The 17,964-nt window shown below is 41.1% G+C and overlaps 1 protein-coding gene across 1 annotated transcript; it reads right to left on the bottom strand.

The window, feature by feature from the left end:
• Positions 1-126: 126 nt before the first annotated feature.
• LOC110476762 (uncharacterized) lies at positions 127-17,652 on the bottom strand. Its single transcript, XM_021541986.4, has 3 exons — positions 17,561-17,652; positions 9,560-9,634; positions 127-1,467 (listed from the first exon to the last, which is right to left on the bottom strand). The coding sequence occupies exons 1-3, from the start codon at positions 17,584-17,586 to the stop codon at positions 1,182-1,184; spliced, it is 387 nt and encodes a 128-aa protein (XP_021397661.2). The 5' UTR covers positions 17,587-17,652; the 3' UTR covers positions 127-1,181.
• Between the last annotated feature and the right edge of the window lie 312 nt (positions 17,653-17,964).

The raw sequence follows: 17,964 nt of genomic DNA on the forward strand, positions 1-17,964 counted from the left end.
GCGGCCCATAGGTGGCGCTCTTGCCCTGGCTCCGCACGGGCGGGCCGCGGAGCCGCGCCGCTCCTGCCCCGCAGAGGCACCTCGCAGCTACGAAACCCGGTAAAAGATCCATTCCGCAGGGCACCGTCAATGAACATCTTCCATTTTATTGTCAACACACTCAGAAACAAACCTACGTTGAAAACAATTATTTCTGAGAACAGTAAAATACAAAATTTCACAGAGAAGTTTCTTAAGGTAACACAAACAGAAGCGAGACATAGATGCCAATGTGCACCATTCGTGCTCATGGTCACAAGTTGAAGAACTGTACCACTCCAGAATTGTCACACAGGCTTGGAAAGTGAGCATTTGACAGTTTAAGCATCATCTCTGTATTTCTAGTATTACATATTTACTTGGAAACTTTCTAGCAGTAAACAGAAAAGATTAAAATTTTGTCTTCAGGGTTTGTTTTGAAAGCACCAAGACAACAGACTGTTACAACTACTTCCTTACAGAGGGAAGTCTAAACAGAGACAATTATTGCAGTTGCAGGTTTTTAGGGGTAATGTTTATTGTTATCTATGATAGGTTTGTGAATATACATTAACAAGCAAAATCAGTATTTCCTGACAGTCCCTTCTGGAAAGCAAAACCAGCATTGCCCAATTTAAATTTCTTCTTCTTATATTAAAGAAAGCAATGTCTTATATTCTATATAAAATGCATATGCTTGGCCAGGCACTGACCAGCTTTCTCTTCTAGATTCTAACCCAAATAAGCAAAACTTCTTTATTGGTTAGCAGCAAAGAAGTTCTGCAAACTTCACACAATAAATAGAATTCTACTTAATTTAGATTTATTTCCAGAAGAGTGACATGATTAAATGATTTGTATTAGACAGTGACACACGTAACACGCTCCATCACCAATTCCCTAGGCTTAGTCAGAAGGGGAGAGATGAACAGAGTAAAGGGAATGTCTGTTCTAAAACAACTGAAAGTTTTATGCTTACTTCGATTTTCTCTTAAAGGTCCCAAAGTAAAGTTTCTAAAGCTACCTCAAGGTTACTTCTCACACAGGCAACTTGGTTCCAAACTCAAGTTTGAACATCAACTCTTCTTGAAAAAACTGAGACTTTCCTATACTCAAATGACATTCCTGACTCGTAACAACACATTCTTGTCACTCTCCTCTCCTCATCGCTTGCTTGATCGCTTTTCATGTTTATCCTTTGTGTGCTGGTTCCTGCTTTGGTGCCTTGGAGGAGAGTAGCTGACTCTCCTTCTGGATTGAAAGCTGGGTGTATATGGATGAGTTCTGCGTTTCTTTGGTTTTTCTTCTTTTCTGCTTTTGCTTGGTTCAGACTCCTTATCATCTTCCTTTTGCTCACGCTCTTGGTCTTGTTCTTTTTGAGATGGCAATGTGTTTTTGATGGTATTAATAAGAAATCTTTTATTCGTACCAGCAAGAGGACATTTCAACCTGTAAAGACATTTAAAAATCATCAAAAGACAAGGTAAAAACATCCCAAAATAAGTCTGAGATTTTAACTTCAGTGATTTTAAGACAGGTTTGTGATTTTGGCTTTCCTTGCATGCCACCTAGTGTAAACTCTCAGTACAGAAAAGTAAGTTCCAGATCATCACCATTCTTTTGTCTTACTCTTTATGGGAAGAAAATTATTTTACTTCAACACAGTGAAAATCCACATGACTTTCTCAAGGTAGTATGTGGAGGTGGAAGCAAAGGATGCCAATATATTTTAAGGTTGATGGTGCCTAACTTAGGTTTCAGAAATCAAACATTTAGTAACATACTCTAAGTCAAATCAGAATGTCTTACAGAGATTACAGTCTTCTAAAGTCACCATTATCTAGTGATCTGCAATATTCAGAAACGTAAGATACACATGCAGCAGGAACCCAAATAGCTGTAGCATAAACATGCACGAGACTTAACAATTTAAACTTATACTTAGCAACCACCAAAGTGTTTTAATTATTTTTCTTAAACAGTAAAGATACTTATCCAACTGTTTTCCATTTTTTTAACTTTCTCACTCACAGCTAAGCCCTTCTGCACATAATTTATCAGCTGGTTTTAGGAAACAAGTATTGTAAATTTCATTTATCTTGTTGGTATCAGCTGTACTCTACTTATTCCTAATTTATCATTTCTTAAAGAATGGAATAAAAAAAAAAAGTTTAAATATGTTCCTATATGAAACAGAAATCACTCTGAAGATTTTGTTTATAGTTGGAGTCACCGTGATGTTTCTCTTCACATTTTTGAGACAGATTATAGGATTGCTTTAAAAAAAATCAGAGCTGTTAGAGATCACAGTAATTTACTGACTCAACCACAGAGTCATGGGATCCTAACAGCACAATGTTAAGATCATCTATTCTACTTGAATATTTTGTGTAAGTGTAGAAATTAAACACTAACTACTCAGAAACCTTTGACACTTCTAAACCATTAGAGGAATTAGAACAACAAGCAAACTACAGCACAGATCATGTATCATTATTTAATACACTTCATGACTTAACTGGACATGGAATTTACCACAGTGTTTTGCTTCAGGTCTGCTTACTAAGCATTCCTGATAATTGTTCTTGTGCTAAATCCTTCAAGAACTTAGGAGAGCAATTTTAGAAGTATACAGCCACACTGTTTTATTTCCACTAGGTATTTTCTGATACCCATCTACTGCATAGAATTTTAGAATTTTCAAAACTTTCTTCATATAAATCTACACTATATTTCTTAAATCCTGTTTTTAAATAAATAAGGCCTTTAATCTACTATAACTCTTTTGTAAATTAGAGAAACTATTTATCCATTAATTGTTTTACTGAGTAAAAACATGAGGATAATAAATGCCAGTAGAACAGGGTTCCTATCTGAAGCTACACCACCGATGAACATGGTGCTCAATGAGTCACAGCACAGGTTACACTTAAGACATAAAAGAAACCAGTCAACATTAAAGTCCTTTCTATGTCTTATGAGTGCATAAACTATTGTACCTCAACATTTCCTACAAAGGAGGGTAACCTTCTCTAGGCTGCATCCAGGCAAAATCTATTTCACATTTGTTCTTCCTCTTGTTTTTTCTTAAGAGCTAATGCACTGATTCAAGCACTAATATATAGTTCTAGAATGAGACAGTCCATCTGCCCTATAATAAATCCATCTGGCTGAAGCATTTATTTCTTTTTGACACTATGAGTGCTGGCTGAGCTACACTAAGAATGAAAATTGATGAGAAATGTTGGACTTGAGAGTCAGCTAAGAGATGCCATTAGTTTACCATCATACTGTGATTAAAGCGAGCCACCAGGCTTTCATGGAGCAGACAGTAAATCATGGAACTGAAGAAAAACATTAGTTCTTAGTTTTATTAACTTCAGACTTCAACAAAGCAAATGCTATCTTTAAATCTTAAAGCAATCAAGATGTATGGCATGTACTATATATTACACGCACGCACAGAGCACATGTTTACATATAGCCATGGTATATATGGAACTGTGAAGATTAAAAGTGAACTATATGAATCCACTATTATCTTTGAGATAATAGTGTCTAATGTCTAATGGTGAGGAAATTGACATCTCTAAACACCGACCTTGGGTTTGCTGTAGGGTCTGATCCTGCAGTGTTCAATTCATAAACAGGTTTGCCCTCAGGTGAGTTCTGAAGGGCTGGGAGGCAATCTCAGCCTGGGTATGGTGGAACACAATACTGCTGTGACCAGCAAACAGTGTCACAGAACTGATTTGAAATGCTTTGGTTTAAAACAAACAAACCAACCAACCAGTAAAAATCAAACAAGTTTTTGAGACCAAAAACCCGGTCTCAAAAGAACATTAAAGTTCTGAATTGAAATATGCCCCAAGCAGGGCTGCAGGCATGTGTGAGGCAAGGACACAAACTGCAGTGCTAGAGCATTCCTGTCTACCAGACTCCAGTTCCATAGCATTCACCCATTGTAAGATTCACTTTTTGCTCTGCGTGCTCCAAAAGCTAGACTAAGCTATTCTCACCAACAGAATATTGCCTCCCTCCACAAATAAATCTCACACCCCTCAAAATCTCTCAATGTAATAACCAAGACAATGCAACATACTGCATTTTGACAATTATATTACCTTTTGAGAAAAAAAAAATTAAATCTGTCATTGTGAACATAGGTCAAATATTAATCCTATTTTTGACCCTTTAAGTCAACTTCTGTGCAGTAACACAGAATTTCCAAACAGTGTCTGTCACCCAGAGCAGCAGTGCAGTTCAGCACAGAAATGTACTATACAGGTTCTTAACAGTAAAAACATGCTGACACCACTTAAGACAAGAGCACAATGCCATGTGCCAGTCTTGTCTCTGCTGAGTAACTGAACACACCAAACAGGATTGGCACAGTTAGCTTCATGATACAGAGCCATCTTTCCAAGAAAAAGAGCTCACTATGGATAAACTGACAATTACATTTCTACCATTTCCAAACTACCATAGAAAATATCATATTTCAATATAAGAGTGACTGAAGGGAGAGGGGAAACAGCTGGAGGTTGTTTTGCCAAACCAAGTAATCAATGCTGTCGCCCTGTCATGGGGGACCTTACATAAGAGGATGCCTCAGAGGACACTGAAGGCTTTGAAATATGGTCTTGGCAGCCAGGTACAGCTGGCAGGACTTTGTAGGATCATAGAACCATCTGGTTTGGAAGGAACCTTAAAGATTATTAAGTTCCAACCCCACAGGCAGTGACACCTTTTCACTAGATCAGGTTGCTCAGAGCTCCATCCAACCTGGTCTCAAACACTTCCAGAGATGAGGCATCCAGAGCTTCTCTGGCCAATTTGTTCCAGTGACAGCTTGACTCAGGATGTGCCCTGATTATAAGATTTTAACATACTTATTTTTCAATCTCTATATGTAGCCCGTTTCTCCTCCTCCTCCTCATATTCAAATGAAAGCTGAGGGGAATCCATTGCAGTCTTCTTGCACACAACACCCACTCAAAGACAAGCTGCAACACAGCACATCACAATTTCAGTATCCTCAACATCATCATCATTTTGTATTCTGATGTACTTTTAACAGATTTGGTATTGAACAGAAAGCTATCTATAGGAATGACAGCAATTTTATGATTGCTTTACAAAAATATAGAGTTAAAAATAATGTAATGCTTCCAAAGTTTTTAAATTGTAATTTAATTTGCTCTTACAATGCAGAGCTGAACAAACCATCCAAAAATATAAAGTTTTCCAGTTCTTACTTTACATAAGTTTTTCAAATAACATGAGAAGCTACATTTGATTTGCTCATGTTATCAGCATCTTTGAAGGTCAGACCTATACACTGGGAAAAAAGGCATCTAGAACTTTCTTCACACAGTAATTTTTGTGGCATTTTAACTGCCTTTCTTAGTCAAAGCAGAATACCTGCTTAAAGTCATTGCTATAAAGAAGCTCATGAATTATGTACATAGAACTAAGAGAAACACTTAAAAGAAGCTGAATGTTTGGCTTTATTTTAACAAGAAAAAATGGAAACCCCCAAATATCCTATTTCATCTATGTCCAATAGCCTCTGATGAAACAAATTTATCTAACAATTTCAAATGTTCTTAGACTATTTGTCCAAAACGTCTCACGCTGGATCCAACTGATCTTCCAAATGTTAGCTTCCAGACAACTCCTCTGCTGTCTTTTCTCATCTCAGAAGTTCCAGCATCACAGCATCATCACTAGGATTCAACCACAGATTTTGCTCTGTTCTGATTAACACTTCCAGGATTAAGACACCTTCAGAAGAGGGTTCTTCCTTACCCTTCTCTCACACATTTCCTTATTGTGATTATCTGTACTAATGCTTGAGCCAGATACATTAGCAGCAGGATCTACATCACACGTTATCATAAGGATTCAGGAAACCACCCCCCCCCCCAACAAGAATCACCACGACCAGAGAGTACATATATAAAAGCAACACTGCAGGAACTAGAAATACTGCATTGCTGAATGAAATCTACAAATAAGAATATCCAGCATTTCTTGGATTCATTTACCACGGATCTACATACTACCTATCTGAGCAGTCCAGAGAGTATGGAGGCCAGTGAGCTGAGATTCTCAACCAGCTAAGAGATCATGCAGCCCTCTGGCAATACGTCATTCCACGTCCAGAGAGCCTCAGATAATTTCCCTTCCCAAACAAATTCTTGGGCAGTATCACTGCCAACCTCCCTGCTGGTTACTTGTCCCAAACAAGGACAGGCCTTTCTGCCACTAGCCTCCAAGGTTGCAGCACCTGTCCATGTCATCCACATTAAACTTTTAAGACAATGTAAAACCAGCAAAACATTCCCAAACTAGAGGAAATACTAACAATACTGTCCTATATTTCAAGGCTCAGTCTTTGTATGAAAGACTGGGCTGCAGATTGATTGCTCTGTGCATTTTTTTTTTACCTGTCAGCTAAGCTGGTTTGGATACTTGTATTTTAGGCTACAGCTACCATAATCTATCTCAAATGATGAGACAGCAAATGCTTATGCAGTGTGCTTGGGGAACTTTTTCAAATACTGTACCTGAGCTATGAAGAATTTATCACTCTGGATAGTAACAGAGCAATGGCTTGAACCTGAGAGCAGTCCCAAAACAGTGTTGAGAGGCTTGCTGGCTAAGGTTTTGCTGCTATCAACATTTACCAGGAGACACTACTCCTGTGCAATGGTATGCACAATACAGTCACCCCACCTAGGAAAGCAGCTTCTCCGTATACCTCCCTTTGACCAACTTCTGTCAAATGCCACTGACTCCAGAAATGTATTTCCCAGTATTCAACAGCTGCTGAACAGCAACATAAACTGGAATCAGTGAAGTATGAGCAGTAGTCACCTCTGCTTCTCCTTACCCAAAGACAGATGGCAGAACAAATCTTTTCTTCACAGGTTGAGCTGCTTCAAATTTCCAGTGCCAGTGCAGGACTGATGGCCTTACACTAGATGTCTCCAGGGTGTGTGCATCTCTTCTCCAGGACTCCTCTGACAAAGGGCTGAGGAATCCCAGAAGTCCTCATGAAACACACCTGTAAGCATTTTGAGTTTGGCAAGGAAGGAAGGTTTTGTGTTTTACCTGTTAGCACTGTGCTTTGCAAAGACAAGTTGATGACATTGTCTTTGCTTCTATCACTTAAGATTTCCTCGATCTGGTCTACAAATACATATTTTCATGAACTAACTTTTCTGCTCATTTCATTTGATATCCACAGAGCTCTGAGCAGAAGTTACTTTCTTCTCAGTAGTTTACACCTTGCAAGGTTACATGTCAGTCCCGATGTAATCTCTGAAGCCCTTCAGGATCAGTAGCACTTGACAGCATTTTGTTGGAGTGTGATACTCAACTGGGCATAGTTAAGTTTTCTTCCAAATATCTTAGCCATTATATCTCCCATGGGTTTATGCAATACCTAGTTGTTGGGCCAGTTCAGAAGCACCAGAACAGCATAACACAGCATAAAAAAATATTAAAATATTAAAGAGGTGACAGCAGTGGCAGCTTTTGTTCTATCTGTTGTGCCTGCAGAACTGGACAGCAAAGACTTACTGGGAGTTTGCCTTTGAGGGGCTTTATACTTTCCTTACAGCCACACATGCCAGCCATACACTAGCTTATGTCAAATGCTACAGCAGATTTGTCACAAAAGGGATTACTACCAGTCTGTCTAGGTGAGAGATAAAAATTCAGTGAGATAAAAATCCCTGGAGGTGCATTACATACAAAGAAATCATCTCTAAGAGCATGATATCCTGAGCTGCAGAAGAAGTACGTTGAAGAAGGTATTAGTGAGCATACTCAGAAACAAAGGTATTCAGCAAATCACTTCCTAGGCACTGGGTATGAGCCACTGATGGACACAGGGCACTGCAGGGATGGATCCTTTGTTTGACCCAGTACAGCTGTTTACATGTACCTCTGCAGTTGAAAGTACTTCAACAGCCTCAGTGCAGGATATCACCATGCCAATCCCTATGTCAACAGTCTTCCTCTGCCTGGAGTGGTCTTGACAGCCCTTTCCTTCTACAACTTTAAAAGAACAGTAACCTACCAAGCACCATTCATCTGCAACTGCTCTGAACAACAGGTCACCCTTGCCTATCCCATTCCCTGGCAGGCCTCGGGCATCAGGCTTTAGCGAACTGCACTCTGAGCTGATCATCAGAGCCAGCTGAACAGGGCCACTATCCTCCTACAAACAAAGAATAAGAAGGAGCCACATTCAGGAGCAGATGCCCATACACTCTCCTGGCAGGTATTCCAGACTGCACAAGTGGCAGCAAAATTGTACAGGGGCACCTGATTACCTCCCGGCAGAAATCTTTAGTTTCCATATCTGGATCAAATTGCAAACTCACAGTGACTGGATGCATACATCACTTCATGGTGCTAATTATGTGCACTGAGTTACCTGGCCACATGGCTAGGCTGACAGGATCAAAGCACAGCAGATCAGGACAGCTGTAGCCACTCTGGGAGATTACACCAATTAAGTTATTTTAGCAGAAACAGTATGAACTACATCCCTAGAAGAAATACTGAGTAAAACATACAGAAAATCCCAAACATGTTTGAAAACACAAAGGAGTAACTTTTTTTTTTTCCAGCAAGACACTATTTTAATCTCTTCAGAGCTATTAAAACAGACAACTGAACTGAGACCTTAATGAATAGTGCAGGCTTATCTCTTACTACTGTTGATGGAGGAAGACGAATCTTATTTACAAGTGCACTTAGTGCAGTCAACCGGTGCACTACTTGTGTGAATGTCCCTAGATCCAACAGCTTCTTATCAAAGTCATGTACATTATTTTATGAATGACTGTCCCCAGTATGTTATTACTTCCCTAATTACAATTACATGCATTACATTCCATGTCAATCTAGCTGTAAATCTGGACTACTGCATTGAAGAATAAATGGTATATTTCATTTAAGATTTAAATACTGCAATTTTTTTCCCAATTACTATACAAATTAGCCCCTGGATTTTAGCTTTTTTTTTCATATTAGAAAGTAACCCTCTTCCAAAACTGGATTATATTTTTGAGTTGATTGAGCAGCTTTTTGGCTACAATTTATATATGAATTGTCTACTAAAGGATAGTTTGTTGACTTATTAATAAAAGGCTTTAGGTTTCTTTGTCAGGTTATGGATTCCTTTCACTTAAAACAGAGTCTAACCCAGTAACATGTAGACAACATGTAAGTACATGCACAAAGACTCATGAGATTTCAATCCAAACTTTGCAATTCTATTATAAGAACATATTCCACATTTTCCAATTGTTTTGTGTTCAACACATTCAGACAAACAATTTCATGCCAACAGAATTTACCTAAACTTCTGTCTTATTTAGACTGGATTTTTTTGCCCAAGTAAGTGGATGAAGACAAATTATTTAAACATGAAACCCATAAAAAGGTAGAGACTTCTGTCACATATTAAAGACAAGATTTATTTTGGTATCAGCATTCATTTCTTCCTGGCACAACTTACCAACCCATAGCTCCCATTGTTTCAGCTCTGGTTCTCCCACGTTTGGCCTCTTTAAGTAACTCTTCCACAGCCTTTCTAAATAAAAGAAAAGGGAAAAGGTCACCACTTGTGGAACACAAGAACTTGACACTTTATGTGCTTAGGCAAATAAAACAGACAGATTTATTCACTGAAGTGAATTAAGTAATAAAGAAGCTACCAAAATCACCTTGACTTTTAAGATAATCCAAATTCCTATGCACCATGATTAAAAAAAAAAAAATTCTGAAATATTAAAACCAACTAAAGCTGTTGCAAATACGAAAACTGTAACACTGAATGAAGAACAGGGCTTGGGGTACTTCAAATCCTTTTTAAGCATACTTCTGCTTGTGAGAACAAGTTGGGTATCCTGTCATACTACAGCACTCATGGAAAGGAGTATCTCCCAGGTGAGCCATCATCAGAAGATACCTTCTCCAAGATGCCAAGTTCAGTGCCAGCAACCTCACCAGCTACTGCTGCCTTCCCAGGTAAGAGAAGTGATGGGTGAGGGATGGCTACTTCCAAGAACACAAAAAAAAAAATGGTGCACAGGCACCAAAAAAAAACCCCACAGGCTGTAGCACTGGAACATGAGAGATGTTGCATACACAGGTCTTCATGAAATCACAGCAAAACTTGTTTTTTCTCCAGACCCAGAATTTGCTATCTGAGCATCCTGAGCTAAGTTATAGCCATGATAGTGTGAACACACGGCTTTTATAGAAGCTTGCCCTGAGCCTTCAAACAGCAATGTCAGACAAAGGTGAGGAAAGAGGGGAAGAAAGTGTCTGACTTTTAATTACCAGTTACCAAACTTGGTGATTCTCTTTTTAAGAAACCTGACTGAAAGATTAAAAGCCTGTCATTATTATTGTACTATAAAAGCTGTAACAATTATAATTGAAAAAAGAAACCAAATAATCTGAGCTACAAAGCACTAATAAAGCACAGACATAGGTATTTTAAACAGCTATGATTCAGTTTTAGGGAAAACATCATAATAAATTAACATGGTGAGACCAATTGTATTAACTTAGGTAGGAATTACATACCTTTAAGTATTTTAGACTTTTTTTTGTTAAAGATCAGACTGACTTGGCATCCACCTTAGCAGCCTTCTAGTTCCACACCTTCATTATCATTGTTTCCTAATACTATACTTTCAACATCGCTCTTATTCACTGCAGCTTTACAAAGCCCTTTTAGCTTGCACAGACAAATTAAATGCAATGCCCAGATCCTCTCTGAAATAATGTTTCCACTCACTGAACTTATATCCTCTAGACAAGTAAGCCAAAAGCTACACAAACAAGTTTTTAAAATTTGCTTTTAGAGGCCTCGTGGGACTCCACATTCCTCGCTCTCTTCATTTTTACAGCTTGGTTACAATACAAACAGTTCCATGGCTGCCAGTTTCAATTCTAAAGGCAGCAGCATGAGCAAAGGGAATGCAGCATGTAACTTTCACATGAGAACCATCCAAACACTTGGGGACTGATAGGAGGGAAAATTAGGGACGGGGCACATTTAAGAACTCTGTCATCATTCTGACATCTTTTATAGCAAGCACTACTTAAAACTTGCTGTGGCAATTATTTTTGGGCAATCAAGTTGCAGAATTACAGTAACATGAAGGTACAAGCAGTGATATTTTTATCTTCAAGAGTATGGTACAAGACCTATTTACATTTTTGAGCAATTAGACTTTTTCCTCTCACTGTATTCCAAGGTTACAGGCAAAGTTCCCATTGCATATATCTTAAAAACCAGTATCATAAATGCATGTGTCAAAATAATAGAATAATTCCTAGTCAGGCAAAATGAGAAGTATTTTCTATTCCTCACTCAGGGGAAGAGCTTCATAATTTTTTTCCAAAAGGTCAAATAGATAGACCTAAAAAATGAAAAATTGGTAACAAAGAGGAACGTCTGATAGTTATAGGCAACGAAAACACCATGTTATTACAGAGACCACCCATGGTTTGTGATTACAGATGAGAAGATGTACAATGCCACTGAGAGGCCAGGCAGCCTCCATATGAAGGTCCAACCAGTAGCAAGGCTGAAAATCAGCTCCTAGGAGGCAAATGCACACACCAGCCACTTACACTGCTGGCCACATCCATCACAGACATCACAGACAGACATACAGCATGCTCAGACCTACAACCGCATCCTGCTCTTCTCTCCAGCCAGGTGTGGGAGTCCCCAGTACTTCAGCCCAAGTGCACTGCCAGTACAAATCACCACACAGGACTGACTGGGACACCCTGATCCCCCAATATCCAACCCCACTTCAGTCTTGTGTGCAGAGACACACAGGTGCACACACACACATCTCACCCCTAACCCTACAGTCTCTTTAGCAGATGGTCAGGATTCCCTGGTCTCAACAGCTAGCTCCTCCTAGCTCTTGGAGATACAAGCTCACACTCCCCCTCTCTCCTTATTCATCCACTTACCAGCTGTTCCAACTTGATCTTCACCAACAGCCACATGGTCCCTCATACACCCATACTTGCTCAAGTACTACAACACAGATAAACACATGGCACCCAATGTGTTGTACCCCATTTCAGGGGCTAACATTTGGTTTTACTCACTCCAGGAAACGTCCCCAGTTGCCAGCGCACAGGCCTCCAGCCCAGGGCCCAAGCCCAGCTGCTGGCAACCAAACCTTCACATGTACCAGCTGCTGGCACCATGGATCCACCGTCTGTAGCTGCTAGCACTGCAATGTACACCCTCTCCCCTCAAACAGAGTCCTTCCCCCAAGACAGAGTTAGAAAGGAATTTAACAAGAAGACAGGACATACTGTGATGATTAGGAGCAGGGCACGATCAGATAAGAGTACCAACCAGCAGCCTATACACACACAACCAGACCTTATTATTTCCTTGTTCCTTTATTTTCCCACTCTCACTTCTCCCCACATCACTAGAACATCACTAGACTTTCCCTGACTTTGGTTTCTCCCCTATACATCCCATAGTAAGCCACAAGTGAAACAACACAGACTGGTAACCAGGGTGACCACCAAGCCACAGCTGAAACGCAGAGCGTGGATTTCTTTCCTGACCTCGCTAACAAGGCCAAGCAGGGACACACAGGGACACAGGCTCCCTTAGGCTCAGTTCATCTGAGTGGCCAGGGGAGCCCACTGCTCGCCCCAGTTTATCAAAGGGCCTCACACATGCAGTTCATCACCTTGCTGTACTTTATATCATCTCTGGGCTTTTGATCTCTCTCTCTCAGCAGGAGGCTCAAGCCTCTCTGTGAAAATGCCTCGGAAGTCTTTGATAACATTTATGTTATCTCTACAGCTCTGTCAAACCAGAGTATAATCAGCAGCAGGCATAATATGTGAAGTTTTCCCACATTGATATTCTTAGTATTCCCAGCTGCAACATAATTCGAGCAAAACTACTCCCCTCTTGCCAAATCTTCCCTTTTTGACCCTTTCCTCCCAACAAGCCATATGTGATCACAAAATGCTTTTCTTACGCATTCCATAACCCCTCCCGCAACCCTATGCAGCATCACCCTTAAGTTCCAGAGGACTTAAGTCCCAGGACTGACTCATCTTGATGGATATCATGCTTGGAGGCACAGGCTGTCTTTTGGGATAAGTCCTGAAGTGGGAGGGGGGCCCAAAGAAGACCTTATTGTGAGTTCCCACCTACTGTATGTGTCCCATTGCTCCTTTGGTCTCATGGAGATGGAGCTCTGATGGGCTGGTAATTCTTGGCACGGGGATGGGAGAAGCCAGGACTGGGTGACATTTGGGTTCCCCCCATCCATCATGGTCTCTCTGTAGTCCTCACTGGGAGCTTTCAGCACACAACCTAAAAACTCTGCCATCTCCACCCATGCCACCATCTCATTAAAGATCCTGATGAGAGCTCTAATGAAAATATTTCTATTGGGATTGCTTCACAGCACACAGTCAGCTACAGAAGGGCACAGACCTGGAGTAGGAGGGCAGTGCTCATGTCCAACATCTCCCAGTCAGAGAAGAGACATCTTTAACAAACACATCCTCATGAAAGCATTAATAACGGTTTGCAGTCTATTCCACTACTATTAAAGCTCAAAGACCAAGCTTCTCCTCTACTGCAACTGGGAAAAATCACACTTAAGCCTACTTTCTGAGGAACTGCAGGTCCTGACAGCAAGCTGCAAGGTCAATAAAAACAATTAGCAATTTTTAAAATCAATTTTCTCAAAGCAGTTGTATACCAATGATACAACTTATTTTTAACTGTGCATGGGATTAGAAATAGAAGTGAATGTTGGTATTCCAATTACAGCTGAATAATGATTATCAAGACCTTAAATCAAACAAGTGACTGAAGACACTGACTTTGTTATTTAAAATTAAATCTCATGAGCTGGTCCTATCCACTCACCCTTACTAAGAAAACTGATGAAAATGAAAGTCAGGAATAAAAGCTATGCCATAACTACAAGAGCAAGAATGAAAAGAAGCACAATACACCACAAGCTTCCTCACATTTGTTCAAAGTCAAACACATCGCACACTGGGGATAGAAATGCTCTCATTCTTTGCTGATCAGGTTTTGTACTTATTTAAGTATTCTACTTGCCAAGTCTTGTGAGTGTTATTTGCAGCACATTTCTGTGCTAATATTCTCACTGGTCTGAGTAGCAAAGTGAACGTATCACTCCATTTCAAACACCAATCCTAGCTTGCATACCACTTTTTCTTTTCTTTTTTTCCCCCCTTTTCACCAGGGGTAAGGAATACTTAATCCTGACACTTGACTTCAACTGTTAAAATCAATAGTAAGAACCATTAATTTTCTCCAAGGCACAAAGCTTGCTTTTCAAAAAGTGTAGTTGGGCTGCCTTATGAAGCAAAAATATTAGATTATTGATTCTCAACTCAACTAGAGGCCTCTTGTTACAGAATTATAGCATTCTTTGTGACTCAGAGCAGCATCTCCTTAGGAAACACTTAATCCCAAGTAAATGATGCTATAAATAAGCTTGGCAGGTACTTCTAATAAAGTATGATATCCAAGGTTGTGGAATGTTTATAGCTATTGAAAGACAGAATGGATTATGGAAGGATATGGACACACAGTATAACAAAGCCACTTCCTCTGTATTTGAAGAGAAACAACGCATCTTCTGTGCTTCAAACATACAGAACCACAATGGCAATACTTTAGGAAGTAGAGGGGGAAGAAAGATTTCATTTTTTATGCAGGAATGAAAATGGTGACCTACATAATATCTCAGTGTATATTTAGTTGAAATAAACTAGGAAAAGCAGTTTCAGGTGCTTGCAGAGGAAAGAAAGTGAACAGCTCCTACTAGCTGATTCCCTTTTTCCACCTCCTTCTTACGTCATAACTTCAAATACCATTAATCATATGCTAACATAATTTAGAATTTTCTTAAGAATCACATGGAACCTTAAGGCTCAGGGTCTTCACTGATGTACCAGCAAGTTCACAGGGGAAAATCTTAGTTCATACTTCTTCCATCAGAGGTTACTGGGTGAGATGGAGTAGAGGATGTAGTTCAGTAGAATGTAGCAAATATTACTGTTTTACACATCTGTGGTATTTATAGCTTTTAGAGTTTTAAAACCCACAGACTGTTGCATTCTGTATGCAACAGTCACACAGGAACTTATAAGTACTCAGCTTCGAGGAAAACCTCACTTCATATTAAAGTGAGGAAAACATCAAAAGCAAGATCAAGTGAGAGTCAGAAACAGTAAAACTGAAAAATAATATTGGGAAATGTGGCAGTAAGGATAAAAATAAAAGAAGCTAGAATAAAAGACTTCTTAGTAACAAAAATATAGGGCGATTGACTTAACAGATCACTTTTTGGAATACTGGGACACAAAATTCATTTCTGACCTGAAAAAGCATGCACAAAAATATTACGCTTCTTTCTCCCTCATGGTTAATTAAATAAAAAGCACATGTACAAAAACCTTGAATTTTTATTTAAGTCTGCATTGCAAGACAAGCCTGGATTCAGAGACAGACTTCTCAAAATATTCCACATAAACCCATTTTTGAACACTAAAAATGCACTAAAGGAATTAATACTATGGCTACAGAACAGAAACACTATTATTTGTATGTTAAACCCATAATACAAAACCCTTAAAAATTATAAGCCTAAACTGCCATTACTACACTATTCACAGGATGATATGATCAGTATGTTATTGAGTATGAATCTAAGACATAACATCTGTAACACAAAGGATAAAGAAAGATCTCTGTTAGACTGGAAGGGCTCTGTACTGAAGACTGTACAGTGAAGCACTATTTAGAGTGCCAAAGTACACCCTCTAAATGCACACAGCACAAACTGAATTCAGTTCAGGGTGCTACTATCAAAGTAAGCTGTCATGAAAACTTAAGGTATGAAAAAGTAACTGATGATAGGTGGATCGAGGACAGGAAGAGCCAATTGTCAAGTGCACTACACTGTAGTTATAATGTGTTTGGGGCCGACTAAACACCCTCTGAGGTGCACAGTGACACGGATTGGTGACACCAAACAGCTAAACCCTACCGTGCCACTTTGACAAGTGACACTGAGCTTCATCCTCATTATTTACCACACTGCCACAGAACAGGAATAGCAAATCCTAACTTGGAGTGAGCCTTTGAGGAAGGTAAAACTTCAAATGTAGTTTCTGGGAAGAAGAGCATCAGTCAGGAGGTGGCTGTGGAGCAGCTGGCTACAGCTGGTGAGGTCAGCTATGCCCTGAACTGCCCAGAGAACCCCAGGCCCCCAGCACGGCAGCAGCAACCAGAAGACAGCATGGAAGAACAGTGGCATGGTTTCAACTTGCCGTGAATGAAAAAGGTTTAAGTTTAGAATGGCACTAGTAAAAATAACATTCATGCATACACCAAAAGAAGCTTTAATTATTAAACTGATGATCTGAGAACAGAAACAGCTCAGCAAGAATTAAAAGCCTCTTAGAAAGCATTAAGCGCTCTAGCCCTTCCACTGTCTCAGTACTATTGCTTTTGGCACATTTCAAATACCTGCCAGATACAAATAGAAAAAAGTTATTTTCGGTAAGCATTCCCAGATACGGTTTCTTAAAAGTTAAAGGAGAGAACCATGAGAACAGTTCAGAAAGCTTCTGGTCATCACTTCACTGTAACAGTTGTTTTAAACAGCCGTAAGGAAAATGAACAACCCAGAAATAAGCTTGCAAAAACAAATTCCCATCAAACAAATAGCACTGTTTTGCAAAACATTTGTGATATAAACACCAAAAGTCTATTCCTAAAACAAAAGCGAGAGAGGCCTACTTTGAGTATCCTAATATGGAAATCAATGTTTTATTCCTCAGTGTTTGCTTGAGAGCACTACAACTCAAAACGTGCAGCAAGACAAATCCACTGGTTCCAACGAAATGCCAAATAGAAAACAGTTTTAGTTTTTGACAAAATAGCTACCAACTATTTTGTATTTTTCTCATACAAGAACATGACAATTCTAACAACTAGTCAAAGGGCACAACTGAAAATTGAAATCTCTAACAACACAAGGTGTTTTGGGATTTTTAAAATTTATTTTGCCAAGTCCACAACTCATCAAATTGTAGCTAATGAGGGGTGAACCATCCAAGACCTTCCAATCCTGTTTCTAAGCGACATCAGCACGCACCCAAAGCTCTCTGCGGAAGACACGGCAGAGGCAGCCCCAGGCCGCGCTGCCCTCGGGGCGCGCCCTGGCCGCACGCCCACAGGAGGGGCTGTCTGCGGGCAGCGGGCAGAGCCCGGCGGGGCTCGGGGCCGGTTCTGCGGCGCAGAGCGCTCGGGCCGGGGCAGCCGGCCGGCCGCAGCCCCGCGCTGCCCGGGCCCCGCGGCGCGGGAGGCGCTGCCGGGCCCGGAGCGGCGCAGCAGCCGCGTGGAGGCCGCTCGCTCTCGAGACCGCTCCCCGCGCTGTCGCTCCCCCCTCACCTCTCCAGCTCCGGGTCCTCCTCCATGGCTGCCCCACCGCTCCCCGCTGCGGCTCCTCAGGGGCAGGCCGGCGCCATCACCCGCGGTCGGCCGGGGGGCGTGGCAGCGGGGCGGGCGCAGGGGCCGGCGAGGACCCCGGCGGGAGGAGCCGGGGCGGGGCGAGCCGGGCCCCGCCACACCCCGCCGGGCACCTGCGGCACCGGTGGTCGCGCCCCCCGCCAAAAGGAGAGCGGGGCGGTGGGCTCCCTGGCGGGCAGGACCCCCGTGCCCCGCCGGCAGGGCGGGGGAAGCAGGCGCGGGGCGGTGACTGAGTGTGGGAGGGTGGGAGCGCCGCTGGGGCTCTCAGTCTCGGAGACGCCCTGGGTTTGCTCCTTGGGCGCGGCCGCAGGGCTCGGGCAGGCGGG

The sequence above is a fragment of the Lonchura striata genome, chromosome 1, assembly GCF_050655825.1.
Source record: "Lonchura striata isolate lonStrDom1 chromosome 1, ASM5065582v1, whole genome shotgun sequence".
In the NCBI taxonomy this organism is placed as follows: Eukaryota; Metazoa; Chordata; class Aves; order Passeriformes; family Estrildidae; genus Lonchura; species Lonchura striata.

Coding starts and splice junctions, on each gene's coding strand:
- LOC110476762 (XM_021541986.4), bottom strand. CDS start 17,586: ATGGAGGAGGACCCGGAGCTGGAGAG. Junction 9,635..17,560: donor GAGGACCCGGAGCTGGAGAG/GTGAGGGGGGAG, acceptor TCTTTTATTTAG/AAAGGCTGTGGAAGAGTTAC. Junction 1,468..9,559: donor ACAATGGGAGCTATGGGTTG/GTAAGTTGTGCC, acceptor ATGTCTTTACAG/GTTGAAATGTCCTCTTGCTG.